The following is a 16,653-nucleotide window of genomic DNA, read 5'->3' as shown; positions in this document are numbered from 1 at the left end:
TCCACAGCCACTGAGCTTACTCAGTCTTCACTGAGCTTTTTTGCAATGTGTGTGTCAAAAAACCATTTAGTTCCCCTCTCTCCCCCAAATGCTTTTGTATTTGTGCAAATTTCAGAGTCTGAACAGAAGCATCCCGTTTTATGTGATTGCACGGGATTCTGCGTTTTGCGTAAGAGCAACTGCGGAAAGTCTTAGCGGGTGGGTAAAGGTAAAGGGTAAAGGGACTCCTGACCATTAGGTCCAGTTGTGACCGACTCTGGGGTTGCGGCACTCATCTCGCTTTCTTGGCTGAGGGAGCTGGCATACAGCTTCCGGGTCATGTGGCCAGCATGACTAAGCCGCTTCTGGCGAACCAGAGCAGCACACAGAAACGCTGTTTACCTTCCTGCCAGAGTGGTACCTATTTATCTACTTGCACTTTGACGTGCTTTCGAACTGCTAGGTTGGCAGGAGCAGGGACCGAGCAACGGGAGCTCACCCCGTCACGGGGATTCAAACCGCCGACCTTCTGATCGGCAAGTCCTAGGCTCTGAGGTTTAACCCACAGCGCCACCCGCGTCCCTTTTAGTGGGTGGGTACATTAGGCCAACGGCAGGATATCCACACCCCCCTTATTCCTTTTATTCCTCCTGGCATATAGAGCTCAAGCGTTCCCGGTCTAAGGACTTCCTGTCATTTGTATGATCAGAGTCCTTTCCTCAGTCGGCCTAGTTTCATTTCCAATACCTTTCTCTCTCTTCTTAAAGTTTTGTGTCATCGGCACAGACAGATCATTAGCATTTTAACAGGTGGTGAAGAGAGAGAGAAAGAAAGAGAGACAGATCAGAGATTATTTCTGTCTGGGCATCTAAGGAGAGCTTCAAAGGGGGAAATGCACGCCAAAGACTTTGCATTGTGTGAGCTGAATAAGTCTCTAATGCTATATACCAAAGCTGTTAGAGAGCTGAGCAGCTGCACTCACCTGCCCCCGCCCCTCCCCGTCTAACTGGCTTCCTACAGAAGTGGAAATGCAAAAATTCACACACACACACACACACACACACACACACACACACGGCCAGATTTAGGTTTGATGAGGCCCTAAGCTACTGAAGGTAATGGGGCCCTTTATATGTCCAGCTGTCTTTTGTCAACAACAAATTGTTGCTGTTATTTGTGTTGAATGTATGCTATATGGTAAGTTTTGGACCTAATAGGTATCTAAAGCCATTTGCACATAACAACATATGTATTTTATCAAAGTAATTGTTGAGTTGAAATGCAATTAAGAAGAAGTATATTAATAGTGAAATATAATTAAGAAGAAGTATTTTAACAGTGACATAATTATTAAGCTCTAACTGTATGTAGGTTTTATTTTATTTGCTTTTTATCTTATATTTTGGAAATGTAGATCCAGTTTTTTCCCCTTTAATTTTTTTGGGGACCCCCAAGAGAGTGGGGCCCTATGTTATAGCTTGTTTAGCTTATACGTAAATCTGGCACTACACGCGCACACACACACTGCCTCAGGCCAGAATAATCAAATCAAACAAACATGAGATCAGCTAATGCCCGCTTTCAACATCAGCTAATGTCCACTTTCCTTGCAAGCATGACAATTGCACGGCTAGTTTAATCAGTCCACTTACAACTATCAAAAACAATTTGAGCAGTATTTGAAAAACAGAAGCATTGTGTGCCGTCCACAGGGCTGGGAGGTCTATTCCGTTTTCTCTAGTTATTCTTTGCCAATCTTACAAATCTGGAAAGCCTTTATTGGCTATACAAGCATAAAGGATCATAATACCCGCTTCCTGTCCTCAATATATTCTACAGCAGCGGTTCCCAAACTTTTTTGGGTCACCGCCCCCTGGGTTCCACGCAGTAATCCCTTGTGCCCCCAACCCAACCTTTATTATTCATTATGCTGGTTCACACAATCCAGGAAGGAAGAATAATAATACAGTGGTACCTCTGGTTATGAACTTAATTTGTTCCAGAGGTCTGTTCTTAACCTGAAACCGTTCTTAACCTGAGGTACCACTTTAGCTAATGGGGACACCCGCTGCCGCCGCACTGCCAGCACGCGATTTCTGTTCTCATCCTGAGGTAAAGTTCTTAACCCGAGGTGCTATTTCTGGGTTAGCGGAGTCTGTAACCCAAAGTGTTTGTAACCCGAGGTATTTGTAATCTGAGGTGTTTGTAACCCGAGGTAGCACTGTAATGCAATACAGTTTGAAACAGTAACCATTAGCTGCACATGCATTCAAAAATCCAGTTAGTTTAATTAATTCAACCAAACGGATGAACTTGAAACCCACCCACCCCACCCCAGGTTATTCCACCACCTCTTTTGGGAATGTGTTCTAGACTACGGACCTTTTGAATTATCTTTTCACCCTGAAACCCTGGAAAGAAGAATTTTGCATGGAAACCCCCCCCCCATAAAGAAACTGTAATGGAGGAAGGAAATATTAAGATAACGAGGATGCATAGTTATCGAGCTGTCTTGTGCCTGCTGTGTTAATAAGTTACCCTTTCCATGCGCGTTTTTTTAAAAATTTATATTTAAAATAATGATGATGATGATGTAATAGATTAGAACATAAAAATAAAATAAGCAGATTGGCATGAGCGAGACTTGAAGAGCCTCAGAAGCTCCGGTGCCTCAGAGATGCATATCCTCCTGGTTTCTCAGATATATTGATAAGCCGCTGCTCTTAGAGGGGAAGAAGTTTGATGTTCGCTCGTACCTCCTCATTGCCTGCACTTGCCCTTTCATGGTGTTCTTTGGCCACGGCTACGTCCGCCTCACGTGCCTCAACTATGACCCGAAGTCGGAAGACCTGACTTCTCATCTGACCAATCAGGTGAGGGGTGGGTGGGATTTGAGCGGGAGGCAGGATTCTGTGGACCAGGAAATAGTTAGGCCTTCTCTCAAATGTGGAGCGTTGCGTTAAAACAGGCATCGTACCCAAACAATACGTGAAGCCAGGCATTCTTTGAAATTCGCACTGCTCTGAATGTTGCGATCTGGTTCAGAAAGTGTGGGGAAAGTGTGTAAGAACACGATCTTAGAATGTGGCAGCATGTAGCCGTTGGAACTCCCTGCCTGTTGATACCAGGCAGGCCCCTTCACTGCCCTCTTTTTGGTGCCTTCTAAAAATATTTATTGTTTGGGCATGCCTATCCAGATGTTTAGAAAGTTGATGTGAGTTTTAATCTTGCTTTTAGTCTACTGCATTTTAACATTTTAGAAGTCTGTTTGTTTTCACTTCATTTTCTTTTCTTTTCTTTTGCAAAACTGCTTTGAGGTGGCTGTTGCCCATTTTGCAAATCAGGCACCGTGTGGGTTTTATGAAATAAATAAATAAATAAATAAGGCCATCTCTCGGTGAAATTAACATGCTTCCAAATGCAATATATTAAGGGAAATTGCCTCCAAAAAGAAAATGGATAGTAGGCAAAATGACATATTAAATTAGGGGGAAATGTAGACTAAAATGCTGGTGAGTTTCCATGAGAACTTCCTTTTTTAAAAAGAAGGAGAAGAAGATATTTGCAAATCAATGAGGGAAGGTGAAGAGCTAATCGTTAGATTGCAAAAAGCAGGAAATTGAGGAAAACTGAAATGGAAAGATTTGCCCGTCCCTAAGCCTAGCTCTCAAAAACAGCAGGTGCTAAATTTAAGTAGCTGGGCCAAGGTCATGAAAATATATGACGATACCTTCGGGCTGCAATACATTGTTTGAGTCTGTCAGCCTCAATCCAGCATCACTTTTGCTCAGGGGTGATAGGAGTTGGAGTTCAACAGGGGCAGAATCTGCCTTTTATTCCTACAGAGGCACTTCTAGGTTTTATTTGCTGTCCCTGTTGTGACTGGTTTTGTGTTTGAGTCGCTTGGGGCCGCTTGAGTGAAAAGGCAGCTGATTAATACTAATTATTACCATTATTAACAGCAGCAACAATGTCCAGAGAGCCACAGGTTCCCCACAACCTGTGCCATAAACGATACCTACCCCCTTGACCATCTAGATTTCTATGTGCAGGGAAGGCTGGCAAATTCATCCGTCTCCCTTCGAGGGAGATTTAATTTAAATGTTGCGTTTTTGTAAGCCATCCAGGTAACATTTTGCAAACCGCTTTAAGGTGTTGATTTGAGAGCAGGGCGTTTACGATTAAGCGGCATATAGATGTTTTGAAATAATTCAAAAATAGTTTTCTGAGGCCTTTTAAGCAAGAGGCATGATTGGAGATTTTGTTATTGAATACGTCACACTCACCAAAGAGGAGAAACACAGACAGGAATTGATTTCTCTTCTCGCGCCAAGGACGGGCACCAGAAAACAAGGGCCATCCATCCCTGGTAAACAGGGACAGCTGGAGCATATGTTATCCCTGCCAGCCCAGCCCACTTGGTATCACCTTCCTGCAGCTTAATGGCTTTGGCAAGATGGGCGCCTTGTGTGTGTTTTTTTGCCTTGAACAGAGCTGTTTGCTCAGCTTGGGATTTGGAGAGCTGCGGTGCCACGCTGGCTCCAGAGAGACCCCGCTGCCACAAAGGACATGAAATGAGGGCCAGGTGTTGTTATTCAAAAGAGTACCTGCAAATCTCATCGGCGGGGGGTGGGGTGGGGAGGAGGCCAGGAAATTCATGGCAGAGCAGGTGGTGGCGGCGGCACAGAAATCTGCCTCTCCGCCCCCAATTGTGTCCCGCCTGAGTGGGTGGGAGCGAGGAGGGAATGGTTTGAATTTTCATATTTAAGAAGCGGGGATCTGCCAGGTGGGTGGAATCAAAGGGGAGAGACCTGGAGGCTCCCCCTGTTGCTGCGTAAACAGATGGTCCGTGGAAGACTCACCCCTTTGCTTTCTGGAAAACTGCCCGTTTGATTGAGGTTCCTAGATTTGTGCGTGCAAGCCTTTTATTTTATGGACAATATTTGCATGTGCACCCAATAACAAAAAAACTTCTCTTTGCAGCTTGAAACAAGAACATAGTAATATAGTTGTAAACAGTAAATCATAATGCATCATGGAACATCCCGTATGAATTTACCCAGTCCTCTTTTAAAGCCGTCATTACCTGTTTGGGGAATTAATTCCTCCATTTAGTTCTGGGCCACATGAAGAAGGCCTTCCTTTTGTATGCCCTGAATCTCCCAACATTCATCTTCATAGAATCATAGACTAGTTGGAAGGGACCTCGAGGGTCATCCAGTCCAACCCCTAGCAAGGCAGGAATCTCAACATGCGATTCCCCATCCAATTTGAAACCAGACCAGACCCTGCTTAGCTTTGCAAGCGTGCTAGCGGCTTTAATGCTACACCATTTGGAGGGCTAGTGGATGAACCCCTAGGGTTCTCACATTATGTGGAAGGGAGAGAGAAATTGCAGAAAGTCCTGCCCCTCTTTTTCAGGCAACGTTAAAACAAATTGAATCCACACAAAATCTGAGTGAAATCGTGGAATCCAAGGGATTCAAAGCACCAAACAAAGGTCAAATGTTGCTCTCTCTGTCTCTTTTTAATGTGGTTTTATTGTCTTGTGGCTCTGGGCTCCATCCAAGGAGGAAGGATGGGTTGTAAGAGCTGAAATAATCAGTCAATACATGCACCCTGCACCTGGTTAAACGGTGGGATCCACTTTGTCAAGAAGTAGCGGCGGTCACCAACTTGAATGGCTTTAAAGTGGGTGGGGGGTAAGAGAAATTCATGGCGGGTTAGATTCCTGGCCATGACAGCTGTGTCCAAACTCCACTTCTGAATGCAGTCTGAATTCCAGCTCCTTGGAAACACAAGATGGGAGAGTTTCTGTGCCGCTCAGGTCCTGCTTCCCATCATAGCTGCCAATGTTTCCCTTTTTTAAAGGGAAATTCCCTTATTCCGAATAGGATTCCTTGCAAGAAAAGGGGAAGGTTGACAGCTATGCTTCCCATTGGAGCATCTGCTTGGCTAATGTGAGGCTGGGCTAGATGGGACCTTAGCCTGACCCCACCTTAGGTTCTTATAAGCAATCCTAGTGGCTCCCCCCCCCCCGCTTGCTCGGCTTGCCCACCCTCCTGCTCCCCGTCCTTCAAACCCACTTCCCCTTGCTCCTTGCCCAGACCCTTGTCCTCAGGAGGGGGGGGGGTTACAGCTCCAGCACTACAATTCACAGCCCCTAACAAGAGCGCCTGTTTTCTCTGCCAACTCCCCGCAGTACGTTCAGAAGAAGAATCCGATGTACAGCCACGTCAAGGAGGAGACGGTGTGGTGTATGGAGCGCTTCAACAACTACGTCAACAAGAGGTTCAGGCACATCAAAGGGCTCCCTAATGACTGGGTCTTCAATGGGTTCACTGTGAGTTTCCACACTTCCACCCCACAGCTGCTGCCACAGCATTTGTAGCCAGTTCTCCAGGATCAGGCTGTCATGCTGCTCCACTGTTTCTCTATTATTATTTATTGTATGTGTATGGGACGCGGGTGGCGCTGTGGGTTAAACCACAGAGCCTAGGACTTGCCGATCAGAAGGTCGGCGGTTCGAATCCCCGCAACGGGGTGAGCTCCTGTTGCTCGGTCCCTGCTCCTGCCAACCTAGCAGTTTGAAAGCACGCCAAAGTGCAAGTAGATAAATAGGTACCGCTCTGGCGGGAAGGTAAACGGTGTTTCCGTGTGCTGCTCTGGTTCGCCAGAAGCGGCTTAGTCATGCTGGCCACATGACCTGGAAGCTGTACGCCAGCTCCCTTGGCCAATAAAGTGAGATGAGTGCTGCAACCCCAGAGTCGGTCACGACTGGACCTGATGGTCAGGGGTCCCTTTACCTTTACCCTTGATTTCCCCCTCCCTCTTATTTAATCTCTGCAACAGCCCTGTGAGGTAGGTTGGGCTGAGAGGCAAGCCACTGGGTCATCCAATGAGCTTCTGGCCGAGTGGTGGATTTGAACCCTGGTCTCGCAGGTCCTGGTCTGATGCTCGAAACCATGGGTAGGCAAACTAAGGCCCAGGGCCCGGATTCGGCCCAGACGAGGGCCCTGCGGGACTTGACGTCTTTCCACAGGACCTGCAAGACAGAGCTGTTCCGCCTGGCCTTTGGTTTGGACTCAGTCTGACCCTTATGTTTTCCCTCCCCTTATGGTTTTGATCTATGGGCTACTTTTAAAATGAGGCTGCATTTTAAATTGCATTTTAATCTGTATTTTAAATTGGGTTTTCATGATTTTACTGTAATTTTACTGGTGTTAGCCGCCCTGAGCCTGGCTGTGTCCTGGGAGGGCAGGGTATAAATAAATATTATTATTATTATTATTATTATTATTATTATTATTATTATTATTATTATTATTCTCGGCCATGAACCTCACTGGGGATGACCTTGGGCCAGTCCCTGTCTCTCTCTGCCTAGCCTACTTCGTTGTGGGTCGTTGTGAGGATAAAACAGGGTGGGGAAGGACTATGTATGCCACCTTATAGAATCATAGAGTTGGAAGAGACCACAAGGGCCATCGAGTCCAACCCCCTGCCAAGCAGGAACCTTGAGTTCCTTCAGGGAAGAAGAAGTTGGGGTGTAAAGATAAATAAATATAAACCATGAGTGGGCAAGCGTCTGTGACTTCCAATGGGTCTACTCCGAGTAGGGCTGAGCTGGGGACCACCTGAGGACTGGACATAAGCGGATCCTCTAATCTGGATCTTTTGTGGCTTCCCCTGACTCGCAAGAAGTCTTGTGGGGCAGGGGAAAACTTGCCAGGATCATGCCACCCTTCTGTGTCTTTCAGAAGAGAATGAAAGAGATCATGCTGCAGTGTTTCCTGGCGGTCAAGTCCCAGCTGGAGTGCAAGATGGGCTACTTTGATCTTATTGGCTGCGACTTCTTAATCGACGAAGACTTCAAGGTACAGTCACGCGGCCGCATCCTCGGCTGAGTGGGCCGCGGATCGAGAGGCACGAGTCTCCAGAGTCAGGGCTTGAGGAGGACAGCCAAGGGCATAGCTGTCAACCGTCCCTTATTTGGCGGGAAAGTCCCTTATCCCAGTGCTGTGTCCCGCTGCTGTCCCTTATTGATGATGTCCCTTAAATTTCCCGGGTTTCAAAGGAAGCAGCTCCTCTCCCTCCCTGCCGGCCAGGGAGGAGGGAGGCTCCAACTGTGTTGCTTGGCTGCGTTGCTCACCCAATAAGGAGTCTAGGAACAACTGGGGGGTGGAGCTTGCATGCCTTGAGCCGATCAAATCGGCCGATCAAATCAGCGCTTCCCAGTGGAAAGGTGATGGTGGTTTTCCTTGCTGCATCCCCTTTGCCAGGTTGCTGCGCTGTGGGAACCACCGCTTGAGGCTTCGTTTGGCTGCTGGCTGGGCTTTCTACCTTTGGCTTGGAGGGGCTCAAAAGTCGAACATACCTGTGCTCTGAAAATCCCTTATTTTGGCTGCTGATCCTTTATTTTCGAGGCTGTTGGTCCCTTATTTTCAAATCTGTAAGTTGACAGCTATGGCCAAGGGACTCCTCTGATGGATAATGAACCCATAGATTTGGGAATGGTGGCTGTATGGGGTGAGCCTCCGGGTCTCTCTGCCTAGCCACATCCCCTCACCAGCCTTGCTTCACACCTCCCCTGAGAGTTTTTGCCTGGCTGGAATGTGTCCTTGAACTCGTGCCTCTTTCTTTCCCGGATGGAGGATTGAGAGGGGTGTGTAGAAACCAGCCCACTGCGCAGAGGTAAAATTTGAACTCGTCGCTTTGCACACTTTGTCCCTCTGGACCCACCTGCTGCTGGCCTCAGGACGTTATATGGCGTGGGTATACTAGAAGTCGTGAAGCTGAATGTTGGAAGATTCCGGACGTATATAGTGCATAGTTGGACTACGGAACTCCCTGCCACAGGAGGCAGTGATGGCCACCAACGTGGATGGTTTTGAAAGGGGATTAGGCAAATTCATGGAGCAAAGGCTACAGTGGTACCTCGGGTTAAGTACTTAATTCGTTCCAGAGGTCCATTCTTAACCTGAAACTGTTCTTAACCTGAAGCACTACTTTAGCTAAGGGGGCCTCCTGCTGCTGCCACGCCGCTGGAGCATGATTTCTGTTCTCATCCTGAAGCAAAGTTCTTAACCCGAGGTACTATTTCTGGGTTAGCGGAGTCTTTAAGCTGAAGCTGATGTAACCTGAAGCGTATGTAACCTGAGGTACCACTGTATTCCTGAAATCCAGGTAGCTCTATAGGATAATAATAATAATAATAATAATAATAATAATAATAATAATAATAGGTTGTCGTCAATGAACTTTTCTTATAATTGACCCACTGAAATTAAGTACCACGATACACTTTGATTTCAGTGGGTCTACTCAGAGTAAATGTTTGTTGACTACAACTCATTGATGATTGATCATAATAATGGATTTTATCCCATTTTCGTCACACTCAGACTAGACTCGTGGAAACTAATGGGTATGACTAACTTAGGTCCATTCACTTCAATGGGCATACTCTGAGTAGGGCTTGTTGCACACAACCCAATGATTATTAATAGAGAAATATAAGAAGAGAGATTTGTGTCCTATTTTAGCCCTACTCACAATAGATGCATTGAAATCAATGAACATGAGAAACTTGGGTCTGTTACTTTCAGTCTACTCTGTGTAAGGCCTATGTGGATATATGATTTACCGTATTTTTTGCACCCTAACACTCGCTTTTTTCCTCCTAGAAAGTAAGGGGAAATGTCTGTGCGTGTTATGGAGGAAATGCCTACGGGTGGCATGCCTACGGATTTTCCTCCTCTAAAAACTACGTGTGTGTTATGGTCGGGTGCGTGTTATCAGTGGCGTAGCGTGGGGGGTGCCAGGGGTGCCAGCCGCACCGGGCGCAACATTTTGGGGGGCGCGTTTGGCCGGCCCCCCTCAAGGAAGCGGGAACCTCTCCAAGGCACAGCGCGCCGTTGGTAGAGGAAAAAAGCCGAGCAGCAGCAGCAGCAAAGTCGGGAGGAGGAGGAGGTGGAGCGAGCCTGCTAAGAATTCCTCGCAGCTGGCCATCCAACCTCCAGCGAAGGAGGGCCCCGCTCCACCTTCCGAGGGAGCCTGCTAGGACCCCCGGCTCCCTGCAGGTGGCTCACAACCCCCGCTAGCCCGGCCGGGGCTCGGGGAGGATGGGAGCCGCCTGCTGGGCTGGCACAGCTGCGTGTGAAGGCGCGGAGGGAGGCGCTCCCAGGGCTGCCGGCGGCCTTTCCCCGCACGCGAAGGAGCAAGGGCGGCGGCGGCGGCGAGGCTGCGCAACAGCCGCTGCGTGAGAACGAGCCCTTGCCCAGCCCGGGGGACGATCCGGAGGCCCTCGCCGAGCGCGTCACGTGTAGCCAGCCTGCCAGCCTGCCTGCCAGGGTGGAGCAAAGCGGCGGAGTGGGGAGAGGTTGCCCTTCTTCGCACGCAACCCCCCCCCCGCGTCACGCCTTAAATCCACCCTCCCACAAACTAGGAGCGAGCAGCTGAGAGGGAACAGCTGAGAGCCACCAGCAGCTTTTTCTGAAAATGCCCTTTAAAAAAAAAAAATCCTAACATTTATAAACCGCTTGACAGCTACAAAAGCGGTTTGCCAAGAGAATAAAACTGCCAGGAAGCAGTGGTGTAGCGTGGGGGGGTGCAGGGGGGCCGGCCGCACCGGGCGCAACATCTGGGGGTTAGGGTTAGGGGGCGCAAATCCACGGGTTAGGGGGCGCAAATTACTTGCCTTGCCCCGGGTGCTGACAAGCCACGCTACGCCACTGCGTGTTATAGAGCGGAAAATACGGTATATACCATGTACTGCCCAAACGTTTTCTAAGCAGTTTACGAAACACATACACAAAAAACATTTGCACTGCATTGTTTAAAATAAGGAATAATTTTAAATATATATATCGTAGGCAAAACCCACAGCAAAACTATCCTGTTTAAACATTAAACTATAAATGGCCATGATGAAAATGTGCAATAGAACATCCCCGTTAAAACAACACAGCAATTAAAACTGGATATTCAGTCCATGAGGTCAAAGGACATCATAATCTTAATTATCATTAGCACCCAGTTAAATAAATTAAAGCCACTTATGATTAATTCAAACTACATATGCATAAAAACAATTCTATATGAGTCAAATGTTTTGTGGATATTTTTCACACTTCCAAGAAAGCCACCGCTCTCCTGAATCCACGCTGCACTGCTCATTTTTTTCACTGCTTGCAGAAATATATGGCTGGCACTTTCCCCTTAAACTCTTAGCTTCCTTGAACTTGTTTATATAGCCTCTGTTGCAACAGGAAAGATTTTTTGGGGGGAGGCGGTTACGAGAGAAAATAGAAATGACTTTAGTGCCCCCAAGTGGCAGTCATAAAACATTTTGACTGGTCAAATTGGAAAACGGAAACAAATTGTGGGGAAACAGAGCACAGAATCATTAAACTGTGGAGTTGGAAAGGACCCTGAGGATCAGCTACTCCAACCCCCTGCAGTGCAGGAATATGCAGCTGGACTGAACCTGCAACCTTGGCATTATCATCACCATGTTCTAACCAAGTGAGCTATCCAGGATCAGCAAAACAGGGATCACACACATGCTTTTAAAGCACATCACTTTCCTCAAAGAATCCCAGAAATGTTAGATTATTAAGGGTGCTGGGAATTATAGCTCAATGAGGGGTAAACTACAGTTTCCAAGATTTGTAGGGAGCCATGTGCTCTCTTTAAAAAACAACAACAACAACCCTGTGTTGTCGCACAATAATTCTCTTGCAGAGTCTTAGATCCAGGATTCAAAGGCAGGATCCAGTGGATCGTGAGGCTTTAAACTAGACACACACCTAGGCCCTGATTTGCAGCCTGGATTTCAGGGCCAGAGCTGGAGATCCGGCCAGTGGCGTAGCGTGGGGGGTGCAGGGGGTGCCGGCCACACCGGGCGCAACATCTGGGGGGGTGCACTCGCAGCTCTCTGCCCCTACCTGGCTCACTCACTCTCTCTCACTGCAGTGCTGGCTGTGCGAATCCCGCCAGGTCGCCGCCCACTGTGGAGGGGGGGTGCCAGGCGTGCGGTGCGGAGAGAGAGTGAGGGACTATCTGGGGGAGGGACAGTGCAGAGGCTGCCCAGCGCAGCGCTGAGCGCAGGAGAGAACCACACCAGACCAGACCAGGCAGCAGCAAGAAGAAGCTGGCAGCGGCGGCAGGTTAGGGGTTAGGGGGCGGAAATTACTTGCCTTGCCCCGGATTAGGGGGCGCAAATTACTTGCCTTGCCCCGGGTGCTGACAACCCACGCTACGCCGCTGGATCCGGCAACTCAGCCTGTATGCAAAGAAACAAATGTGTTCCCCCCCTTTTCCCCTTTTAAATCAGGTCTGGCTCCTGGAGATGAACGCCAACCCTGCCTTGCACACCAACTGCAGCGCCTTAAAAAGCATCATTCCCACGGTGGTGAACGAGACTCTGGGTAAGCAAAGCTGAGCAGCCATGAGGGAAATGGAGGGGTTCAGGAGCACAGAAACAAGCCGACTCCGCCATGAACAGAGTTGACCAGGTGCCCAGGACTCCCATGGGTTCTATAGCTGTGTAGGGGACCTGGCACCAGGAATAGGCGCTGTCAGGCAATTGCCCAAGCTTCCAGGAGGGCTTCGATTGCTGATCAGCCCATCCACAGTACCAGCTCCAGCCACCTGGACCTGGCACACTTTGTCAAGCTCTCCTTTGCCCAGCGTTGGTGCCCAGGTGGCTGTAGACTGGCTCCTAGGGAGGAGAGGGTGGCACTGTGGTCTAAACCACTGAGCCTCTTGGGCTTGCCAATAATAATAATTATTATTATTATTATTATTATTATTATTATTATTATTATTATTTATACCCTGCCCATCTGGGTGGCTTCCAACAAAATATTAAAATACAGTAATGCATCAAACATTAAAAGCTTCCCTAAACAGGGCTGCCTTCAGATGTCTTCCAAAAGTCTGGTAGTTATTGTTCTCTTTGACATCTGGTGGGAGGGCGTTCCACAGGGCGGGTGCCACTACCAAGAAGGCCCTCTGCCTGGTTCCCTGTAACTTGGCTTCTCGCACTGAGGGAATCGCCAGAAGGCCCTTGGCACTGGATCTCAGTGTCTGGGTAGAATGATGGGGGTGGAGACGCTCCTTCAGATATACTGGACAGAAGGTCGACAGTTCAAATCCCCATGATGGGGTGAGCTCCCGTTGCTCTGCCCCAGCTCCTGCCAACCCAGCAGTTCAAAAACACACCAGTGCAAGTAGATAAATAAGTACCGCTGTGGTGGGAAGGTAAACAGCATTTCCATGCACTCTGGCTTCCATCACGGTGTCCCGTTGCACCAGAAGCAGTTTAGTCATGCTGGCTACATGACCCAGAAAGCTGTCTGCAGACAAACGCCGGCTCCCTTGGCCTGAAAGCGAGATGAGCACCACAGCCCCATAGTCGCCTCTGACCAGACTTAACTGTCCAGTGGTCCTTTACCTTTTTTTACCTAGACTGGCTCCTGTCCAGAGCCCCCAGAAGGGAAAGGAGGGGAGCCTGGAAGTTGTTCTTCATTGAGGAACTTCTGGGTTCAGACTGAGCAGACTCAGATCTCCCTAACAAAGGAGACCAAAAACATTGCATCGCACAGTTCCTGAGAAGGGATGGATGGATCTCTCCAATTCAGTTTCTCTTAGTTCCTCAGGGTTGTATCCAGTTAAGTTCCCACACTGAGTAGGCACATGAAAATTAATTTAGCCTCATGTTCATAAACTTCAGTAGGATCCGCAATTGACTACAACCCTCTGCTTCCCACTCTGAGGTTCAGTTCTCCACATAAAGCACATGTTTTTGTCTTCCATTATATACACATTTTTGCAAAGCAACTCTCCTTAGCATAATGAATCTTTGTACGCCGTTTTCACTACTGCATGATGCCCTACCTAGGATATACAGTCATAGCTTGGTTCTCAAACACCTTGGGACTCAAACATTTTGGCTCCCGCATACTGCAAACCCAGAAGTGAGTGTTCCGCTTTGCAAATGTTTTTCAGAAGCCAAACGTCCAACTGGGCTTCTACAGCTTTCGATTGAGTGCAGGAAGCTCCTGCAACCAATTGGAAGCTGTGCCTTGGTTTTCAAACATTTCGGAAGCCAAATGGACTTCTGGAATGGGTTAAGTTCAAGAACCAGGGTATGACTATACATTTTTGCAAATTTACTCAGTTGAAGAGCTGCATAGTGAAATTCATCATCATCATCATCATCATCATCATCATTTATTTATACCCCACCCATCTGGCTGGATTTCCCCAGCCACTCTGGGCAGCTTCCAGCAGAATATTAAAATACAATTATTCATCCAGTATGAAAAGCTTCCCTAAACAGAGCTGCCTTCAGATGTCTTCTAAAGGTCCGATAGTTGTTTATTACTTTGACATCTGGTGGGAGGGTGTTCCACAGGGTGAGCGCCACTACTAAGAAGGCCCTCTGCCTGGTTCCCTGCAACTTCGCTTCTCGCAGTGAGGGAACCGCCAGAAGGCCCTTGGCGCTGGATCTCAGTGTCCAGTTTCTGAAAGATAGCTAGCTTTGGGCTTTGCCTTTCAGAAACGAGAATCAGGTAAGTTGCCCTTAAAGGTGGAAACTGCATTGGGTTTCTCCCCACACCACCCCTATTCCTGACGCGCTCTCTCTCTCTCTCTCTCTCTCTATCTATCTATCTCTATATCATCTCTCTCTCTCTCTCTCTCTCTCTCTCTCTCTATCTCTATCTCTATCTCTATCTCTATCTCTATCTCTCTATCTCTGTGGGCCTTTCCCAGATCTGGCCATCGAGATTTTCACCAAGAGCCAAAAGATTCAGAACATACTGCCCTTGGAGTCGCTCTGCCACTTTGACCTGCTGTACAGCGGGGTGGGCACAGACAGCAACCAGTCGCGGCCCACCAAGAGCAGGAGCCACCGGTCCCTCACCGAGTACAGCAGCTTCTGCAACAACACCCACAACATGAGCACCGGGCGCCCGGCGGAGAAGCAGCCGGTCAAATCTCCGGAGAAGCCAGCCAAGGGCGAGGTGCCAGCCCACTCGGAAGGGGTCACCATCGTGCCCAGCAGGGGGGTCCCCAGGAACACTTTGCTCGTGCCCCAGATCTCCATCGTGCCCAACCTCGCCTGCTGCCCGAGTGTCAAAACCATCCTCCGGGGCAACCAAGTCTGCAGCAGCGGCAACCAGTATATCATCAAGCATGTCCCACCGATCTCGGACAGGCACCCGGAGGCCGAGGGCGACGACGAGAGGGCCAGAGGCACTGGCCTTGCTGTTGCCGGGGCGCCCTCCAAGGACCGGTCCTACGCGGCTTGGTTCCAGCAAACGTTTGGGTCCAAGTTCCTGGCGGCCAGCGGGAACGGGGCAGGCAGCCCCTTGACCAGCTCGCAAATGGTCTCCCTCCATCTCCAGTCCAGCCTCCCGCCCAATCCCCCGGCCTCCCAGGAGCAAGCCAAGCCACTGCACCAGCTCATGAATTACTCCAAGATGCCCGGGGACAGTGGCAAGGCCTTGGCAGTGGGCCAGAGGTGCGGCAAATCCCACCCTGAAGAGAAGAAGCTCTCTCACCAGGGCTCCTAAAAGCAAGATCGCTTGTGTATTTCCAAAGCCCTCCTTCTTTTTCCTATAAAGGACGACGAGAAAAAAAACCCCAAAGCAACCCCGGTCCTCAGTGGCATAGCGTGGGGGGTGCAGGGGGTGCCGGCCGCACCGGGCGCAACATCTGGGGGGGCGCACTCACAGCTCTCTGCCCCTACCTGGCTCACTCACTCTCTCTCACTGCAGTGCTGGCTGTGCGAATCCGATCCGAGCCGCTGGGTCACCGCCCACTGTGGAGGGGGTGGGTGCCAGGCGTGCAGTGAGAGAGCGAGGGACTATCTGGGGGAGGGACAGTGCAGCGGCCGCCCAGCGCAGTGCTGAGCGCGGGAGAGAACCACACCAGACCAGACCAGGCAGCAGCAAGAAGAAGCTGGCAGCTGCGGCAGGTTAGGGGTTAGGGGGCGCAAATTACTTGCCTTGCCCCGGGTTAGGGGGCGCAAATTACTTGCCTTGCCCCGGGTGCTGACAACCCACGCTATGCCGCTGCTGGTCCTTGACTTCTTTCAGCAATTCTGAAAATGGAATCTGTGGCATCCCTTATAGGATGTCAAAAATAATTGGTGTTGGGTTTTGGTATTTTTACACAAATTCTTCTTGATATGTTTTAAGAGAGAAGAAAAGGCTAATAACGAGTAAACCTGACACAAATCCGGAGTGGAGTCGCTAAGACGGTTGCAGCCAAGCTGGTGCCAAATATGTTGCTCTGCTTTCCTTGGACTGCATCAGCGAGGCTGGGAGGGAGGATCTTGTTGTCTGGGCAGCCCAGAACCAAACTGCCCAGGCTTGCACCCTAGAGAGGTCATTTCGGTGCTGCTAAGGCAGAGGTTTGACTTCACCTCTGGAGGTGCACTCCATTGTCTCTCGAGACAACAACAAGAAAAGAAAACCTGGTGTAAAAAAACATGCATCTGCCCATAGTCAAGACCCAGATTAATTCTGGGATTTTGCTTGATTCCTGTGCCTTCCCTTTGAGATTGATATTCAGGGGTGGGGCAGTCAGTAGCATGATGGAAACTGATATCCTTGCTCTCTTTCCTTCTCTGTGTGATGTGGGACATGCAATAACGCCCTG

The 16,653-nt window shown here is 49.0% G+C and overlaps 1 protein-coding gene across 4 annotated transcripts in view; it reads left to right on the top strand.

The window, feature by feature from the left end:
* TTLL10 (tubulin tyrosine ligase like 10) overlaps positions 1-15,638 on the top strand; it is a 229,529-nt gene extending 213,891 nt beyond the window's left edge. For all 4 annotated transcript variants that reach the window (XM_082229878.1, XM_082229876.1, XM_082229877.1 and 1 more), the window contains 5 exons: positions 2,681-2,852; positions 6,182-6,322; positions 7,740-7,856; positions 12,317-12,410; positions 14,761-15,638. In XM_082229878.1, coding sequence (XP_082086004.1) covers positions 2,681-2,852; positions 6,182-6,322; positions 7,740-7,856; positions 12,317-12,410; positions 14,761-15,563 — 1,327 coding nt within the window. In that variant the 3' untranslated portion in view covers positions 15,564-15,638. The remainder of the gene's footprint in view (positions 1-2,680; positions 2,853-6,181; positions 6,323-7,739; positions 7,857-12,316; positions 12,411-14,760) is intronic.
* The last annotated feature ends 1,015 nt before the right edge of the window (positions 15,639-16,653 follow it).

The sequence above is a fragment of the Podarcis vaucheri genome (assembly GCF_965113315.1).
Source record: "Podarcis vaucheri genome assembly, chromosome: 7".
NCBI lineage: Eukaryota > Metazoa > Chordata > Lepidosauria > Squamata > Lacertidae > Podarcis > Podarcis vaucheri.
This window is presented reverse-complemented; position numbering and strand designations above follow the sequence as displayed.